Consider the following 20,661-nt stretch of genomic DNA (forward strand, 5'->3'; position numbering starts at 1 on the left):
GCAGTTGCTACGTACACATACTTCCAACTAATTTTGCTAGTTTTATCAAATCCCCACAAAGTTCCCTGTCCCTACTATAGTTCAACAGATGCACTTCCTGTTGCTTGCAGTGGGGCAATGCTGAACAAGCTGTGTCCCAAAACCATGCCTACAAGCACCCGGTTTTCCACTGTGGGAGACACAGTATTGCACTAAAGGGAGCTTCATCCAGATCCGGCAGAGCTCTTCTTTCATCTAAAGAGTTCAGCTGTCACATCTGTCCTGAGCTGTCCTGACTGGCTCATGCATCAGCTCTCAATTTGCATAGACATAGGGAAATGTCACTTGTGACTTAATTTGCTAGTCCCATCTAAATAATTGATTTGTTCGCTGAGTGCCAATGGCAAATGCCAACCTGTCAGAACAGGGGTATTTACTTGGATAGGATGCCGAGGGCTTTGGCAGCTTATCAAAGGGAGGTTATGGTGTACTTACTGCAATCTTGTTTTTAATCATTGTGAGTTTTGCCTGTGCCTCTGCCAGTTCCTGATTAGCTTCTTCCAGGGCCTGCCGCTTGGGTGCAACATCGCAATAGACCTCGTAGAAGCGAACAATATTGAGGCACCAAGAACACAAACCAGCCGCAGCTGTGGACTTAGACAATATAAACTCTGGATCAAAAGTTGGATCATTTTGGAATGGCCTGCACAGAGAAGATTACAAAGGGGTGTTACACCGGAGGAAGCCAAAGCAGCTTAGAGACCTGCGCAGGAATCCCATGAATTATCATCCCCTCTGCATAAGAGGTACAAACAACAGATGTAGTGAAGGCTACCCCCATGTTAACATTCAGTAGGAAGGGAGATGTTGGAGGATGGCCACACCTCTAGTCTAGCTATGTCATACACCATGGAAGAGGGCAGGGGTGAAATAGTGAGCATTTGCCCATCTCATACTCTCGTGCCTTGCCTTTACTTCACAGAAGTGGACTATGCTGGATTGGATCTGACCAAGAAGAATAGGGAAAGGTTTGTTTTGTTGATCCCAGAATTTGCCTGCCAGCATGGCCAGTGGGTACAGCTAACAGAAGGATTCTGAGTTCTTCATTAAAAAGAAAAAGAAAATAACTTTCCTTGCTCTGCTGGTAGGGCTGTAGCATGAGCAGGAAAGGCTGTGGGCAGAAGACACTTTCCCATGGATATGGGTGATGTGTGCAGGGTAAGCGATCGCCTCATCTAGGAAAGAAAAGAATTTGCTTCTTGCCTCTTGTTTTGTTTTAAAAGCAAGGTTGGAGAACCTCTTTCAGTCCAAAGGCCAAATGCAAGTTCAGAAAAGTGCTCCAGCCCATACTGTAGCTGTGGGTGTGGCAAAAAGTTGGGGCTGGCAAACACTGGTATACTTTTGATTAAATCTTATACAGTATATCCACTAATGACACTTTAGAAGAAGTATCCAGTGTGGTGTCATGGATAGAGTGATGGACTAGGACTCAGCAGTCCTGGTTTTGAATCCCGGCTTGGCCATGGAGGTGGGGGCTGGCATAGTTAAAACTATGCTTAAATATCTCACTTACCTTGAAAACTCTATTACAGTCATGATTAAGTTGGTTCTCTCTGGACAACACATAACACATACCTTAGGGGAGGCATTTCTGCCTTTGCAATGGAAAATAATAGATAATTGGGAAACTACTAAATAATGGTGCCATAGGAAGATAGTTCTGGCCATCAGGGAAACCCCAGACAACAAACCGGATTCAGCCCCAGTTCCCCACTTCTGTTTCCTTTCAACAACAGGGTGTGGAACAGGAGCAGTGCTGTCCTAAGAAGCAACTTTTGATGCTTTTCTTTTGCTAGGTATTTATACCCCACTTTTAACCTTGCAGAGAAGGCCCTCAGAAAGGTTAGCTGGGAAGTCTGCTTCTTCTCAACTCCGATCCAGTAAAAGGACTAAAAGGACTATCTTGGATAAATTCTGAACTGACATTCTTACTTGAAAGCTTTCAAGCAGGGTTCTGGAATGTGCTCCTTGTCAAATTTCTTCAGAGAATCTAGAAAAGTATCCACTTTGCCCATCATGCCTTTTGCCGCCTTCCAGCTTCTGTCCTTTGGTATCTTGCCACCGGGCGCTGTAAGGATCATGACCGCTGCTGTCACATTAACCACAGCTTCTGGAGGAGAGCCAAAAGACTTCAGTTCTGTCAGGTTGTTCTAAGAAGAGAGAAAGGAAATGGTAGAAGGAAAGAGGCAGACGTGGGAGACACATTTTTTGAACTTCCAGTGTACTTTAGGGCACTTAGCTAGCTATATACAGAGAACTCTGTAACAAAGTAACAAATATTCATTGAGCATAGAGCCCAAGTGAAGCATATCTAATGGACACCTGTCACAAATACTACCCAAACTTAGAGGCTCTAGCTAGAGATGGTCCCCTATAGATTTTCAGTTCTCCAAGATTGTGAGGATGTCATGTCAAGTACTTTTGGACTTACAGGTACCTATTTCAAGAATTTGGGGTCAGCTTCCAAATATTATCAGGAATCCTCCATTTGCAAAATATACAGGACCTAGAGACGGTTATCGAGAGGGGTATCAAGCATTTCATTAATGGTCCTGATACAAATCAACCTTCAGCATAAAGTACACAGAAATGTGCTAAAAGGCCCCAAATGGAAGAGAGAGAAAAAAGAAGGAGAAAGAGAAAAAGAAAAGAGGAAAAAAAAAAGAAAATAGAGAAAAAGCAAAATATTGTGGCGCTTTGAATACTATCAGATTTACTTCCACTTGTTATATATTAAAATTCAGTTCGTCAGACACAGGGAATTCAAACATGTCTTCTATATTTATATACCTCTCCATGACCAGGTAAGGATGCAGACAACAAACAAAATGACAGAGGCTCATTATTAGTGCAGGCATGAGACTATCAAGTTGTTGATTACTTAAACTAGCAGTTACTGCCCAGGGTGATAACCTGCATGCCAGGTAGACTTGGCTTCCAAGGGCTTCTTACCTTGTTGAGTGTGTCCAGTGCTTGCTGAGCAGCTATCAGCGCAGGTTCTGCTTTGGCCAGATCAGTTTCACAAGCCCGCTGTTTTTCTGATACATTCTGGTGGTGGCAGCAGTGGTCGGGAGGAAGCAATTCCCAAGATGACGTGAATAGTTAATAAAACCACTTATGCAAATACAGTATACAGTTGTATATTTTACTCTGTAAAAAAAAACCTGGTTTTTGTGTGTGTGAAAAACCCACTTTCTTCAAGATCCTCTTCTCATTTGTTGAGGCCCATTTTCACAAGTAATGCTGAGAAAGGGAGAGTACACTTATAAGCAATGTGAAAAACCAAATGTACATTTGGGAACATGATCCTACTGGGCAATTTCAGAACCCTGGCTGTAGGCAGTGGAGAAACTGTGTAGTTAGAAAGCTTGCTAGATTATGATGACTGCCAAGAAGGGAGAAGCAGGCAGTGCAGAAATCCAAAATAATGGAGAAGATGGTGGACCTGAAGAGATTAAAAGCAAGGATGGCTCTGCTCTGTCATGCAAGCAGGCTTAGAGGGGCGGGCATGTGATGTGCTGCATTTTCCAGCACTTTGGTGCCAACAGAGTTCAGACACAATGGGACTAATGGACAGAAGGTTTTAAGTGCAAGTGAAGGTCAATGGAAGTGCATTAAGGCAAACTTGTTAATGGTGTTAGCCTTGAATGTTACAAACAATCCCCCCATGTAAAAGGCATGGATCTTTTTCTTTCTTTTTAAAATTTATTTATTTATATATATTTTTGCATTGCAGTCACTCACTAGAAGCAGTGCTGCCTAACAGGACCGGAACTAGCAGCAGCTCACTAAGGACCAGCCTGTGCTACATAGTTGATATGTGTGAAACAAACCTAGGGTGCATTATATGTCAAATAAGTCCTGGGTTTGTATGCTTGAAATTATTTTAAGCATATCCATTTACACAACGTTCAGCTAAATGTGCATTTTAGGTGGGAAAGTGGGATATTTTAAACAGCCTTGAGGGAGCTGTTTAACTCAATTATGAATGTGATTTATTTTGAATCATTTCCTCATATATGAATGCCTCTGTCAGAACAAATTGTGTCGGTGGGGTTTGTCAAGTGTTGATGTTGCCTGCTGCTCCAATGAAGGGCTCCTGAGTATGTTCTCACGCACACATATTGCTGAGGAACATGGGAAGAGAGACGGTGGCTGGTGACGAATCCATAAATGCAAAGGATTAAAACGAGTCCAAACAGGACGCACACCCCAACAAAAAAACTATGTGACTACCACATGAATTTAAATTGATTCCAAACACCCAGATTTAGCTCCTGATTTGTTTTCATAGTGTGACAGCGCCATGGTAAGCATGGCACGATTGCTCTACTGGCAAGACAGTGCTTCCCGTAGGGAATTAGCTATTGTGACAGAAGTGGCACATACCGTGTTAATGACCTGGACTTTCAACTCCTCTTCATCAGCAATTGCTTTCTCCCTGCTCACTTTCTCTGTTTCAACCCCCACCACCTGGATCAGCTTGTCGGCATCTTCATTCTTTTGCTTGAGCTCCAGCTCTTGTACAGCCAGTTTGGCCTTCAGGTCATCAACCTACAGTACAAAGTGTACCCAGAGGGAAGGTGGGAAGAACCTTCTAAAGCTGAGCCAAAACAATGTGTGTGTTTGTGTTTGACAAGATTCACCTCTCACTGTCTCTCTTATTCACTCACACAAGCGCACACATACAAAGTGAAATTCATTGTCCTGTTTGGTGACATTTCCACAGACCTAACAAATATTTTGCCCATTGAGAATGTGGGTAGTATGCATTGATTTCACACTGATTTGGTTTCATAACATCATACAATAAAATTTAGCAGTCTCCGTACAATCAGGATAAGCAAAAATAATCCACTTCCCCTGACTGATTTGCTTTCTTCTGTTGCTTGTCTGCAGTTGTCATTGTGGTAAAGACTTGCTTCTGTCTAGCCGTGAGATGGCATGACATCATCATGCTGTCTATCTCATCCTTGACTGTGTGGATAACTTCAGAGAGAAACCTTTACTTCAAAGGGCGGGGGGGAAGTACCAAGAACGCAAATCAGGGGAAAAGCAGAAAACTGTGCACAAACATTTAAGCAAGTGTGTGAGTGTGTGTGTGTGTGGAACTTTTGTCCCCCCCAAGTGAAACTTCTCTGTCTAAAAACATTTCATGGATAAAAATTTAGCATAGCTAACACTCAGTAAACTTTTATAAAATAAAGAAACCCACAATGTCTTAAACATTGTTAGTTGGTGTATAAAAATAAAGAAAAAACCATATATATGAGATAAATCTTGTCCTCCTGTTAGAGAGATCACCCTAAGCACCCCTGCACATTCTCCAGATCAGATGGAGCAACTAAGAAAGATCTCATTGCAAATCCACACTTACTGTTTGCTCTTATTTAAGCTGTGATTCGGTTGCCCATTGATTTGGAATACTTTAACAAATCTGCATGCCATTAGTAAAGACTTGAATTAGTCCTTTCCTCTTTCCTTCTTCTTCTTGATTACTTTCCCTCATTTGGGAACTTATTTTGTTGTGTAGCCTAGTAGCTTCCAGATCTATTATCCCAAACTGTTTCTTTGTATCAAACAATCCTGGGTTTGTGGCTGGGGGGTGGGGAGCTCTGGGTGTGTGTACCTACAGTTAGAATGCCCCTGGTATCAGTTGTGGTGTCATCTGTAGGAGTATTGTCCTCAACACAAATCAGGGCTACCTCTCTGATGAAGCAAAGGGCAAAACGTAGCTGTGCTGGGGATTTTTCTCCCCAGCACAGCTACATTTTGTCATTTGCTTCATGCCTGCGGTATTAATATAACACACAATTTCATCCTGCAAGGAAAAAAAAGAATCAATGGCTCTAAGGTCTACTTCCATGTATCCTACAGTACATCTTTCTTTCCATCTGAGTTCTGGGAGGAATTTCCCCCTCTGTCATTGTCCATAAAAGGGCAGGGCTCCTTTCCAAAGAGTGGAGACAGGTCTGTGAATGGATATGGCATGAGAGGGAAGAAGGGGAGTGTTGGAAGAAGAAGAAAGAGGACATCTTATAGTGTGGAGGCTCGGCTTGGATTACATTCAAGGAAAAATCAAAAGGTATGGATGGTTCAAGTGAGACATTCTAGATCTAGGGGATCATAGCTCCAATCCACATCAACCTGAGCCACACACCTTACATGAATGAGCAGTAAGACATGGTCTGCTTTGTGTGCATTACAGACTCTGATTAGATATACTAGCTTTCACTCCTATGCTTTCCTCTGCTTTGCAACGAAGGACATATTTGTGTGCATGGGGTGGGGTGAACTTTGGAGAGATGGTACAGGCAGGAAAGTGAACCTTCCCTGTCTCAGCTTGACAATCATAGTCCAAAGTGGCTTCTTGCATGGCTGCTCAGATTCTAGCAAGGCCCAAATTTGGACTTCAAATCGGGTCCCTACATGGCTGTAATTCAGATGGGTTCCTCAAGGCTGCAATCATAGTGACAAAGTACAATTCAAACAACACTCCAAAAGAATTTAAAGATCTTGTATAGAACAGATTTGTACTGTTAAATGTGATTGGCCATGAACCAGACATGTCACCAGCAAGAAATGCAAACAGATTGTAATTAAAAGAAAATACTCAGTAGATGACTAAGTAGATCCTTAAAATTGTAAATGACATATTAAAAGCAAAAGGAAGGAATGACAGGCACAGGGTCAGAATCCTAAATATATGCACATACAAAGAAAAAGAACAATAACTTCTAAGAACTAGAAGAGAGTTTCAGAAAAAGTTCTTTTCCATAATACTGTAGCTAAGTCAACAAGATTCAAATCTAGAATATGGATGTTGAAAAATCAACAGGGGAAAATACTACCTAAGTAGGACAAAGTAAAGAGAAAGTGAAAACAATATCCAAAGAAATATGCAGGAGAAATACAGGGATGACAGATTCCTTTGAAAAATATTATTTTGATGAAGAATCTGCAGTTTTAGAAAACAATATGAAAGCTACTCTTAAATTACTTGGAAGAAATAAATCACCAAAAGCAGATGGGAAATCAATAGAGCTATTTCAAGCTACAAAACCTGGATTTATCAACATTTCAACAAGAATATGCTTCCATATATGGAAAATAAAATAATGGGTCACAGAATGGGAACAGTTTATATACACTTCTATCCCAAATGTCCAGTAGCCATTGGATCACCACATTATTTTTTCCATGGAAGCAAAATGATGCCTGAACTTTTACAGCAAAGTTTTTTCTATAAAAAGTTTCTTCACCTTGTAGAGAGTGAAACATGCTAGATGGTCAAGCTGGATTCAGAAAAAGAGGGGGCACTACAAAGCAAATTGCAAATATAAGTCAGCTATTGGAGCATATAAAATAATTTCAGAAGAAAATACATTCATGTTTTATAAAGCATACAAAACATGATGCTTATATACCGACCCGTAACGCTTAAAGCACTCTCTGGGTAGTTTACAATTTAATTATGCAGGCTACACATTGCCCCCCCCCCAGCAAACTGGGTACTGTATTCAATTTACTGACCTTGGAAGGCGAGTGAACCTCGAGACAGCTATCTAGGATTGAACCCAGGTTGTGAGCAGAGTTTTGGCTGCAATACTGCAGTTTAACCACTGTGCCACAAGGCTCCTTTTATAGGTTAGAATAAAGCTTTTCTCAGTATGGGTGCAGAGGAAGGAGAAAAGATAGAGAAGCAGAAGGCTGGGGATAGAATAAACTGCAGGATGTGTGTTTTTTTAATTGTGTGCATATTTTTTTCCATTTTAAGGAGAAAAAGACAGAGAACTATCAGTGAGCTAAGTCAGGAGGTGGCTTGGCTGATGACCTATTGAAATGGAGACAGGGACTATACTGGAAGGTTGGGCTGTCCCAACGACCTAGAGGGTGTTCACATGACAAAATGATGGATGTAAAAAGTCCTGTCTCTTAGAGCAAGTGGGAGGGTCAACTCAAGGTAAAGTTGTCACCCTCCACCATAGGAGAAAGAAGGGTTACAGTTGGGAACATTTTGTATTTCATTTCAATAACTTTTTCATTAATATGAAGAATATATATCTATTTCACAGCTAGCTCACATTTGGACAAGGAATAGTGTACATTGGTGGAAGAAGTATCAACAATTTAAGAACTGCAGATGACACCATATTACTGGCAGAAAATAGTAAAGACTTGAAATGACTACTGCAAAACAGTATTATAGCTGAACATTAAGAAGACAAAAAGTAATGACTACATAAGAATTACATGACTTTAACGTTGATGATAAAGAAATTAACATAATTAAAGATTTTCTTATACCTTGGTTCAGTCATCGATCCAAACTGAGACTGCAGCCAAGCAATTGAGAGGCTACGACTGAGAAGGGCGGCTGCAAAAGAACTAGCAAAGCTCTTGCAGTGTAAACATGTATTGGCAGAGACCAAGGCTGAGATTATTCACACCACAGTATTTTTTTATTACTGTGCACAGATATGAAAGCTGGATATTGAAGAACGCTGACACAAAAATAATAGATTGACTTGGTTTTGAAAAAGCTTTATAGATACCATGGACTGTTAGAAAGACAAGTAAGTGGATTCTACAACAAATTATTTCTGAACTCTTTCTAGAAGTTGAGGGTATTTTTGCACATATCATGAGAAGACAAGGTCCACTAGAAAAGACCATAATGCTGGGAAAAGTTGAAGGCAGCAAGAAAAAAGGAAGACAGAAGATGAGATGGATTGCTCAGTAAAAGAGTTGTGGCCTTGCAAGACTTTTGCAGGTAATTAATTCATAAAGTTGCCATAATTTGGAACTTTGGCACATAACATAGCTGCTTCACATGAATAAAAATTTACTGATAGTTCTGACTCTCTTAAATTACACATTATGATACACCCCCATCCCTTTTTTAAAAAAATCATACATTGGCCTGGGCAAGCTGTGAGCTGGGGAGCATAGTGGAAAAGGTAGACATGGAGAAGCAACTTGCCCCTCAACTGTTTTCATGAGAAACCCAGATACTAGAAAGCTACAGGGAGCTTCTCTTCCAAGGTTGAAAAAGCAGCTTGAGGAGAGTGCTTCTGAGCTGCAAAATACGTAGAGAGGAAAGTATCTCCAGACCCTTTCTCTCTAATTTTGTTCACTGCCATGTTTAGGTAGGAAAAGCTGGTCTGTTTTTTTTTTTAATACATAGAAAAAAGTACATGCACATCCATATTCACATAAAATTTCAGTTAGTATGTTACATCTGGGGAGTGCTAGACAATGGATCAAGTGTGTTTAGAACATGCAGTGGTTGCTCAGCTGGACAAAAACTTTCACTGGTGTATAAATAATTCAGCTTCTGGAAGGAAGGAGTGCCTGCAAGAAAATATTGGGTACTGGGAATTAAGTAAACTTGGGGTACCCTGTATTCCAGATTAGAATTTCAAGACTACACAAAATACAGAACAGTTACCCTGTTCACAAATCCTCATTTGTTTTTCAGTAAGTATTTGCCAAAAGAACCCAGCTAGAGCTTTTGAAATGATCGTCACTATGGTACAGCTAATGCTGTTTATTCATTCATACACATACCTGTGAGGCAGTACTCTGGAGTTTCATCAAACCATTTTCTAGCCTCTCAATTTTGGCAATTAGCTCCCTTCTTTTTTTAGCAAGCAGGTTCTGGTAAAGTTTGATCTGTTCCAGGAAGGTCTTTGGAGTAGTATAATTATAGCGCCTTTCAGTGGCCAAGTACACTTTGGACATTTCATTGACAGTTTTGTGAACAAAGGCCATAAATAAACTGATGGAGGTCTTAACACCAGCCTACAAGACAGACCAAAAGATACCAATTAACCTCTTATAAAACAACATATAATCATCACAGATTTATGTGCATTGCCACATTGCCGTTGTACGTAATTAATCTGCATATTAACATGAGCCACATGGCGGGGGGGGGGGAAGAGAAGGGACTTTAGAAAGATTTTATTTTATATATGTTTTAAATGTTTTTAAATTGTTATTAATTGCCATCAATGAAGAAGAGACCCACAGTGGATCTAATGGAACAGGAAGGGGGGAGGGTGTTGGAGGGGGCAGCCATTGAGGTGGTGCTGGGTAGGGGAAGGAATGGCGGTGGGGGTAGGACATGCCCGCGTAGGAGAAGAGAGGTTAGATATCTTACATCTATCCTCTCTTCTAGTCCTACTTCCAACCAGATGGTATCAGGTGACCATATCAGCAAACCCTCGAGCCACACGGTGCTGTTGATGAACGCCAGGTCAGTACAAAATAAAACTGCCCTCATCCATGATGTAATTCTGGATGAGGGGGCTGACCTGGCGTGCATTACTGAGACCTGGGTGGGAGAGGAGGGTGGTGTTTCCCTCTCCCAGCTGTGTCCGCCTGGGTACTCAGTCCAGCACCAGGGTCGCTCGGAGGGTCGGGGAGGGGGAGTTGCTATAGTCTATAGGAGTTCTATCTCCTTGACCAGGCTTTTTATCCCTTTGAGAGGAGGTCTCGAGGGCCTGTATTGTGTGTTGGGCTCGCGAGACAGGTTAGGGATTCTGTTGGTGTACCGCCCACCCTGCTGCATACCAACAGTCTCCCTGCCTGAGCTGACGGAGGTAGTCTCGGACCTGGTATTGAGGACTCCCAGGCTGTTGGTGCTGGGGGACCTCAACATTCATGCCGAGGCTCCCTTGACTGGGGCGGCTCAGGACTTCATGGCCACCATGACAACCATGGGGCTGTCTCAAAATGTGTCATCGGCCCAACACATGGGAAGGGCCATACCTTGGACCTGGTTTTCTCAACGGGACTGGAAGATGGTGGTTTGGATGTGGAGGGGCTGGTTCTGACCCATTGTCATGGTCAGACCACTTCCTGGTCAAGTTTAGTCTATTAGCTTCTTTTCCCCTCTGCAAGGGTGGGGATCTATTAAGATGATCCGCCCTTGGAGACTAATGGATCCAGATGGATTCCTGAATGCCCTGGGGGATTATCCGTCTGATATGGTCGGTGCTCCTGTCGAAGCTCAGGTCACCCTATGGAATAAGGAGATGACCCGGGCGGTTGACACGATTGCGCCTAAGCGCCCTCTCCCTGCTCGCTGAGCCCAGACAGCTCCTTGGTATACTTCTGAACTGCGGACGATGAAGCGAGAGGGGAGACAGCTGGAGCACAGGTGGAGGAAATCCCAGTGGAAGTCTGATCGAACATGACTTAGAGCCCATTATTGGGCCTATTTCATGGCAAAACAGCTGGCGAAATGGCAATATTTCTCCAGCCGTATTGCTTCCTCAGAATGTCGTCCAGCAGAGCTGTTTTGGGTGGTCCGGGATCTTCTTCAACCGGGAAATCTGGTGGAGGTTCCGGACTGCTCATCAGCTCGCTGTGATGAGTTTGCCATCCATTTTGAGGGGGAAATCGCTCAGATTCGCAGTAGGTTGGACTCCACAGTTACTGCAGAATCAGAGGATGTGTCCAGTGCGCCGTGCTTAGGTCACGTATTAATGGATGAGTTTCAATTGTTGAGACCTGAGAATGTGGACAGGTTGCTTAGATCTGTCCATTCTACCACCACTTCACTTGACCCTTGCCCATCCTGGCTAATTGGAAGATCAGCCAGGGGGGTTCGCACCTGTGTCCAGGAGGCCATTAACACCTCTTTGAAAGAGGGAATGGTCCCTACTGCCTTGAAAGAGGCGGTAATTCGACCACTCCTTAAAAAGCCTAACCTGGACCCAAGGCTGGTGGTCAACTACCGACCAGTAGCGAACCTCCCTTATTTGGGCAAAGTGTTGGAGCGGGTTGTGGCCGGGCAACTCCAGGCACTGCTGGATGAAACGGATTTTCTGGATCCATTTCAATCGGGTTTCAGGCCGGGTTTTGGCACGGAGACTGCCTTGGTCGCCCTGTATGATGACCTTTGCGCAGGACTTCTTGGAATATTCTAGAGCTTAAAAAGACGTGATTAGTAGGACATTGCCCCATGGCACACATGCTCCATCTGCCCGTAATACCTCAGTTCTGAAAATGTCCGCCGCTGTCAAAGCTCTGACCAAAACAAAGCTCAGGATACTAAGTGGTGGACAGCGGTTAGGATGGGCAGGATGTGTGGATTCACAGAGGACCACTCGAAGAACTATGGTTACAGGTAAGTAACCTCTCTTTCTTCTTTGTGGCCTTTGTGAATGCACTCAAATGGGTGACTAGCAAGCTCACTTACTGGAAGGAGGGCCATCACACCAACAATGAAGTCAACATAGCCCTCCTGAAACTCGCTTCTTTCTTGGCCCTGATGTCCAGTCAGCAATGCGTCATGAAAGCCGAGGGAATTGACCAAGTGGCTGCTTGACAAATGTCAGGGACTTCAACACCATGCAGCCAGGCAGTGGAAGTGGCCACTGCTCTTGTAGAGTGCGCTTTTAGCACCTCTGGCGGAGCCTTGCCTGCCAAGTCATAAGCCAAATAATGGCAGAGACAATCCACCTTGAGACTGTCTGTGAAGAGGCTGGAGAACCTCTCCGTGGGACATGGAAGCACACGAAGAGTCTGGGAGAAGTGCAAAAATTCTTAGTCCTGGAAAAATAAAATGCTAAAGCGCGACAAACATCAAGGGAGTGGCGCATGCCCTCAACATCAGGAGAGAGAGAAGGAAACAACATCGGAAGAATCAAAGGCTGATTAACATGGAAATCTGAAATCACTTTAGGGAGGAAGGTGATGTCTGGGTACAAGACAACTTTGTCTGGATAAAACTGAATATAAGGAGTGTCGGCCCAAAGGGCAGCCAGCTCGCTTGCTCAATGTGCAGACATTATAGCTACAAGAAAAAGAGTTTTGAGGGAGAGAAGCTTGAGGTGTGTCGAAGCCATGGGCTCAAAAGGAGGGCGAGTGAGAGCATGGAGAACAACTTGGAGGGACCACTGAGAGAGTGGAGGTCGCACAGGTGGGCAAATGTTCCACAAGCCTCTAAAGAAACATCTTGAGAGTTGGATGGGAAAATAGACGAGAGACCTGCCTCAGATCCTATAGGTTGATAGGATATTATTGCAGAAATATAAACTTTCAAGGTGGAATGGGCCAAACCTTGATCAAGCAGGTGACAAAGAAACAAGAGGAGGGTATCCAGCAAAAACAGGAACTGCCGATAAACCTCTTGATGCAACAAATCTAGAGAAAACATTCCACTTATAGGAATGCAACAATTTAGTAGAGAGTTTCCTAGCTTTGTCCAGTACCTTTGCTATGGCAGGGGGATTTTGCCATGAGGTATAAAGATTCCACGTTGGGGTGACAAAGCTGGCCCCTCGTTCTGAGTCAGCAGGTGTGGCGGAAGAGGCAGTCTCAGGACTTTGGCCGCCATGGCCCTGAGAGGAGTAAACCAGGGTTGTCGAGGCCATCATGGTGCTCGCAGCTGGTGAAGCTTGACTATTGTCTGTCGGATAAGAGGAATGGGGGGGGGAAGGTAGAGGAGGACATCACCCCAGTCTACCATGAAGACGTTGCCTAAGGAATTCACACCACGTCCTGCTTGAGAGCAGGAGTTGCTGCAATTTGAGTTGGTCTGGGTGGCAAAAACGTTGAGACCTGGTGTTCCCCATTGGTTGCAGACATGGTGGAAGGTAGAGCCGTCGAGAACCCACTCATGGATTTGGGTGGTCAGATGGCTCAAATGGTCGGCAACTGCATTGTCCTCTGTAGATATATGAATAGCCACAGGGAAGATGTGGCAGTTGTAGCACCATTCCCATAGCTGGATTTTGTGAGGTATAGAAGAGCCAGTGAGTGAATACCCCCCTGTTTCTTTATATAATACAGAGTGGTCATATTGTCTGTGGTAACCTGGACTCCATGACCAGCTATGAGGAGGTGGAAAGCTTGGAAAGCCTTGAGGACTGCTAGTATTTCTAGGTGGTTGAGATGCAGTAGCTTTTCTGAGTTGGACCATAGAACATGAATTTTGTGATCGCCACAGTGTGTGCCCCATCCTATTGGGCTGGCATCCACTGTGACCTGCATAATCAGTTGAAGAGGTCAAAAAGGATGGCCTACAAGGAGATGCAGGATAAAGGTCCACCAAGTGAGCTGGCGAGCTAACTCCAGAGTGACAGAAGACATTTTGAAGAATGATCTAACTGGGGGTCAAACAGGGACAGGAACCAGGCCTGCAAAGATTACATCTTGAGACTCGCAAGTTGGAGCACAGAAGTGGTTGAGGCCATCCAGCCTACAAGATGTGTGTGCTGAGCAGAAACCATGGCATGAGGTTGTAAATGGCAAATAGCTCTCGTCAATTTGGATATCCGTTCATGAGGGAGAAAAACTCTGGCCTTGGTCGAATCAAGATGCTCCCTGATGTAGTCTATATCTGTGATGATTAGAGATTGGACTTCTTGAAATTGACTTGCAAATCGGGTTCTGCCAGAGTCTGAAGAACAAAGGCAGAGTCCCTTCAGGCTGCAGAGTATGACCCTGCTACTGTCAACCAATCGTCTATATACGGAAAGACCGTGATGTTGTGCAGACAAAGATAGGCAGCCACAGGAGCCATACACTTTGTGAAAGTTCTTGGAGTGGTGGACATCCCGAAGGGGAGGGCACAGAATTAGTAAGCTCTGTCCATGAAGAGGAAATGAAGGTATTTGAAATGAAGGTTCATGAATGGAGATATGGAAATATTCATTTTGTAGGTCTACGACCACAAACCAATCATCTGGAGAAAGCAGTGGGATAATGGATACCAAGGTGACCATGAGAAAATGATTTGGATTGATGGGGTGAAGGCCTCTATGGCGTTTGGGGACAGTAAAGTACTGAGAATAGAAACCCTTTAGAACAGTGGTGTCCAACCTTGGCCCTCCAGATGTTCTTAGACTACAGCTCCCAGAAGCCTTCACCACCACCTCTGCTGGCCAGGATTTCTGGGAGTTAATGTCCAAGAACATCTGGAGGGCCAAGGTTGGACACCACTGCTTTAGAACATCTTGGGCAGGTACTTGTTGGATAGCATATTTCTGGATGAGAAGGGAAATTTCATCCTCTAGAACAGGCAAATAAGTTGTATGTCGGAGACAGTCAGTGAATTCTAACAGGTAGCTGCATTGTATGATAGAGAGTACCCAAGAATCCCTGGTGATAATGGACCACTTGACGAGAAAGGGAGTCAGACGGAGATGATAGGGACAGTCAGAGAACAGATTCAGGCGGATCAAGTCAAAGATATTGTTTATTCTTTCTTGCAGGTTGTTGGAAAGGTTGTTTATGCTGCTGAGCTGGTGCCTGAGAGCAGAAAGAAGAAGCAGCTGAGGAAGATGGGAGCTCTCTGGAGCCGGAGTGAAAAGTTTGTAAGAATGATAATCACATTTTTTTAAGCTCTAGAATACTCTGAGAAGTCCTGTGCAGATGCAGTAAAACGTATTTGTGTGCATTCACAGAGGTCACAGAGAACCACCTTATGTTTAGCTTCCAGTGGCCAATCACAAAGCAAAGCTCATGAGAATGTATGATATATAAGAGGGGTGGGAACTCATGTGCTATGACAAACAATTAACAGACCATTTCTAAACACAACTACTGTGTTTTGTCTAGTTTAACCCTAACTTTACAGCTCCAGTTACTGGAACTCGCAGAGTTCAAATCAGGAAATGTAAGCTCTTGCCTCCTCAGAGCGTACTGTATATTTAGCACCTGATTTAATGTGGAAACTTAGTATGTTGTAGCTAAACAAATATTACTGGAATTCTTCTACAATCCAGCATAGGTTCTGAGAGTTTGGACACAGAAATTACCTTTGTTCAAACATGAAACATGAGCTCTGCTGTATAATACAGAACCTATTGATGTTTAATTTACTTAAAAAAAGAAAAGCATGAGTGCTAAAGGGTATGAAGATATGTAGGCTCTGTTGGTGAACAATAGCATTAACGAGTGTCAAGGGGACATTGATGTTAATTTATCTCAACAAATAAAATGGGACTCAGTGGCGTTGGACTTCCAGAACTGCTTTTTATCTACTTCACATGTCAGAATTAAAATAAATGACATGGCAGACAGCAAGTCTTTCCTAAAGAGCAAAAGCTCCAGGCAAAGATTTGTAATGCTGGGCTTTTAGCAATGTTCCACGGGTTTGCAAGGCAACATTATATGAAACTGGGCGTGTGCGTTTTGACTTAGAATGATCCACACTACCCCTTTTTAGAGGTAGCCTGTTCCTTTTTGGCTACTGCTTTTTTGGCACAAATCTATTGTGTAAAAGTCTACTTTGGCTTTAGCTGAAGTTCCAGGCCAGCATATTAAATAAGAGAATGTGTGGTTTGATCAAACCATAGTGCTGGGAGACACAATCACACTGTTAGAAGTGCAGCCCCACCTCTATTCCTTCCGTCTCTTCTAGAAATCTTGCACTGACAGACACCAATGCATCTTCTGGCCATTCATGAAACCAGTCAATGGCTGTGCAGTTCACGACAGCTGGAAACTTTCTTGCCCGTATTCGGAGGGTAGACCCCACAGGAGAAAAGCACAGAATTACCTGGAGCAACAGGAAAGGAACACACCATCCTGTGTGTGAGTTAAGAAGACATTTTCTCTTCCACATCTAAAGACTTATAAATCCTGTGTCTCCCGGCTCATCCTTTCCTCAAAGCACGAGAAGATTTTCCATTATATTTTCCATTATGATGGGAAGGAGAAAAGGGGGTTGGGATTTATTTGATACTGTATGACTACCCAGAGTAGTGATCCTCCCAAGTCCAGTGTGATATAAATATTTAGAAACAAACAAGCCACCCCGCCAGCCAACTTTCAGTATTTTACCTCTGCTGAGCTGGTCTGTGGAAGAGCAGAGTACAGAGACGCAAAGGTGGACTTTTTGATTGATCTGCACTTGGTGACTCATCACAGGAAATCTAGAGGAGGGTGTCTTCTCAGGTATTACAGTAGCAGCAACCTAGCTCCAAAGCTGAATGCAGACACTAAAATTTTTAACTGTAAACTTTGCTGAATAGATGTTTGGTTTACCATATTTGTGTAGACATAGCTGCATTTCAGACTCCTCTAGAAATCATTCCTTTTGTAATTTAGGCTTGTCACTAAAGACACTGCAGATGGGGCATAGCTATATTTATGTTGCAACTCTCCAGCATTGTTTTACCTATCATTTTAGAACTTCTCCCTTGCTGGAAGGCCTAATGCTGCACATTCAGACAACAGTTCCTGTCCTCATTTATCATCCAGTAACACCCACCATGCCACCTGAAACAGACTGTTTCACTGGACTGCTTGACAGGGTTGGTCCTGAAGTCAGAACACACAGAACCACACATTAATACATTCGATGTCCTACCTACAAAGGCCTCTGGGACCAGCTTAATATGCAAGGGTGTCCTACCTTCAGTTGCCTCCGGACTTTGTCAATGAAGAATTTCCAGCAGTTTTCCCTTGTGTCTTGCATGCCGAGAGATTTTACTTGTGGCCTCATGGAGCCAATAATATTTTCCACTTCATCATCCTGGAATAACCCTGGGATTTCACCAGATGCCAAGAGGTCATTGATCAGTACCAAAAACTGCTCTTCAGCAACCTGCGAGTCTGTCATCAGAAACACAGTGGGTGTGTTCTTCACAGCAGATTTGATGTACTGAGCAGCCAGGTCAGCCTGAACCAGACAAGATATTTGTCAGTTTCTTATAGACCAGTTATTGGTCTACTGAGTGACTCTTTCTAAACGTTCCTGAATCTAGTATTGGAGAGAGGAAACCTTGCTATTATAAAATACGGGCCAAATGCTAATGTTCAGGACCATGACTGTATTTCCAAAGAGCCATCAATGTAAGTGCATGGAATAAAAACAAACTTGTGTATTTCCTGGTGATCACTAGGTGCCACTCATGTACTTCCAAACCAGACTAACATGACTGAAATTTCCCCAGAAGGCTTCCTCTGTCTGTTGCTCAGGGTCATAAGGCATATGGATTGGTGTCATTCGATCAGATGTTTTCGGAAACAGAAGAGCTACTATAAAACATAGACTACATGATGTCTGACTAGATGGGGAGGACACAGTCCGAAGTTTGGGGATTGGGTGAATCCCTCCCTGCTCAGACCATAAGCCACCCCACAATAAAGCTGCCATCAGAAGAAAAAATGATTTGTGTCATCAAAGCCACCCCAGGCACTTTCATCTATCTGGCATATCACTACGCAGCTGCTGCCTGAACCTCAGACTACAATCTGGAGCAGGAAGACCAATATATCAGCAGAAATGTGCACAAAAAATATCCTTCTGTCACACCAAGCTTTTGCAAGGAAATGCTCTTTCTTTTCACTATGTGAAAAAAAAACTGCCTTTATGTGAATCACTGATGTGTCTCTGTGGACAAATAGAGCAATGTGCTTTATTTTCAGAAAGGGATTCTTCAGATCACCGTGCCATGAGCCTGTCTTCACAAGTTTTGCAGCTGTACTATGGAGGAGCCACCTGTGACTCTCCTGCCATCTGACCATACTGTACAGCCTAGTGAGATAATTGTACAAATGTTGACTGCATGCTCAGAGTGCAAAAAAGTAACACTTGAAATAGGAATCGGCATTTATCATGAAACGTAAAAAACGTTTTGCATTCTATGGATGCTATCAACATTCATTCAATTACTTTGTGCGTATTTAAAAAAAACAACTTTCTATAGACAAGGTTATAAGATATTGTCCTATGTTCTCAAAAAGCAAATGAGCCAGAGCAGAAATAGTCAAGAGGAGACGGCAGCTTCTTAATCAGAAGGTGATTAAATGTTATTCCCCAAATATGCATTGCTTCAAAGCGTTCATGTCTGTGTAATCATCTAGTAAATTGATCTGGCATTTATTACTCAGTGACCAGCCACCAGACAAAACCAAGCTAATTTGCAACTTTCAGAGCTGCAGAAATTGTGGCAGGAAAAGCAAATATTAAGGAAGTTCTGTTTTTAATTATGAAACTGCTGTCTGGTCTACTTCTGCCTTGAAAGCTTGAAATCTATACCAATAATTTTTGCTAGGCTGGAATAGGAGCTGGCTTATGGGTAGATTTCAGATTTCCTGGCAGCCCAAAGGCTACACTCCCAAGAGGGAGAGGCTAAAGGGAGAGGTGCAGCCAAAGAGACTAATCTGCACACACATGCACAGGCTCATGTGAGCACGCACAGACAAATTGTTGTGCAGTAAATATGTAGATAGCTACTTTTTTGCTAATTAAAAAAATTGTTTCATTTTTTTAAACAGAGGGCTATTTAACAGGAAAAAATATCCTGGTTTCCTTTAGCAGATTAACAGTTTTAAATAAATATTTTGGGGGAGGGGGCATGGGATACTCAGGAGTAGACTCAGAGACCTAGAGTCGCCTCAAAATATTGTCAGAATGCCACAATACCCTCTACATTGCATAAGGGAACCCTTTGAGCAAAAATGAATTTCCCTTGCAAATTTAAGTACATTTCAAGAAGTGGTGGGTGACGAGATCCAAGGGATGCTAAGGTGCTGCAAAATTGACCTGAGTGCCACAGCCTTGAACTAGAACACCCCCACTCACCCCCACACATTTGCTTCCTCACCCAGTCTTCTGGCAGAATATCACTCATTTTCTCTGCCTCAACAGATAGCTGCAATGCATTGAGTCTGTTGCATTTTCTTACTTAAAAGCTAGACATTACTGGTTCTCTGCCACAGCTCAGGCTTACTGCATGTTGAAAGTCATCCATCGTGAGCACACAAGGGCCATCATAACAATTACATACTGGTTTGTCAGGTGGTCTTTCTTTTAGTGGCATGTTGGGACTGTACCTGCAGCTTATCCAAAGACATACAGGGAACGGGGCCCAACGTCACCTTCCTTGCCTCACAAATTCAAGCTCCCACTCCCTGAGGCTTGGCCCTGTAGCAGGGTCCTCAGTCTAAACCACTGAGTTGTCCCAACTCAGTGCCTTCATCCTCAGACAATAATATTTGGTGAACATTAGTTTACCATGCATAAAGAGGATCAGATATTTGGTACAATTGCTAGTTTTCTTCTACTGTTTCTCCCAAATTGGCTTCTTGAGAGAAAAACCCCTTTCCTCTTCACCTTGAGGTCTGGAATTCCATAGCCTTTCTTGAGTGTGATCTGGAACACATCCAGGGAGCTGATGTAGGCTGCCAGTCTAGACAGGCTTTGCTTGCCACTGCCTCCTACCCCCACTAACAGGGCATTTCCCCTGGGAGCCTCTAAGATACGATTGATCCTGCAGACATGAGACACAGCATCCTCAAACAGCACCTGTGAATGACAAGAAGGGCTTAGGAATAGTACAAACCACAACCAAGATGGCATAGGCCCAAAGTCTGATGTTAGTGTCTGTTGCAGTCAGTTTTAGCATGCATATCTTTTTATTAACAAAAGCTAGGTTTGTAATGCATGCTTAATACAGTGCCCTTTCTATGTACTCCAGCATTCTGGCAATGAAAAATCATCATCATAGGCATCCTTCAGTCTCAAGAGACCATGGTAACATGCTCTGAATTGAGGAGTGTCCTCTCCAGAGCATGAAGCCTGGGTAAAGTAGTATGGAGGACAGGCTGTTACCCAAGCAGCAAATCCCCCCTCTCCACGTTGCTGAAATGGTC

General features: G+C 43.3%; 1 protein-coding gene across 2 annotated transcripts in view; it reads right to left on the reverse strand.

Annotated features, from left to right (window-relative positions):
* DNAH17 (dynein axonemal heavy chain 17) overlaps positions 1-20,661 on the reverse strand; it is a 128,694-nt gene that overhangs the window by 27,681 nt on the left and 80,352 nt on the right. The window contains exons 53-60 of one of the 2 annotated variants that reach the window (XM_078384260.1): positions 20,123-20,314; positions 17,417-17,683; positions 16,397-16,558; positions 9,610-9,843; positions 4,429-4,593; positions 2,992-3,087; positions 1,972-2,189; positions 475-682 (exon numbers count right to left, since the gene is read on the reverse strand). In XM_078384260.1, coding sequence (XP_078240386.1) covers positions 475-682; positions 1,972-2,189; positions 2,992-3,087; positions 4,429-4,593; positions 9,610-9,843; positions 16,397-16,558; positions 17,417-17,683; positions 20,123-20,314 — 1,542 coding nt within the window. Of the gene's footprint in view, positions 1-474; positions 683-1,971; positions 2,190-2,991; positions 3,088-4,428; positions 4,594-9,609; positions 9,844-16,396; positions 16,559-17,416; positions 17,684-20,122; positions 20,315-20,661 lie in introns of those variants that run through there. The other variant, XM_078384259.1, reaches the window with a different exon arrangement.

Source organism: Pogona vitticeps, chromosome 2, assembly GCF_051106095.1.
Source record: "Pogona vitticeps strain Pit_001003342236 chromosome 2, PviZW2.1, whole genome shotgun sequence".
Classification (NCBI taxonomy): domain Eukaryota; kingdom Metazoa; phylum Chordata; class Lepidosauria; order Squamata; family Agamidae; genus Pogona; species Pogona vitticeps.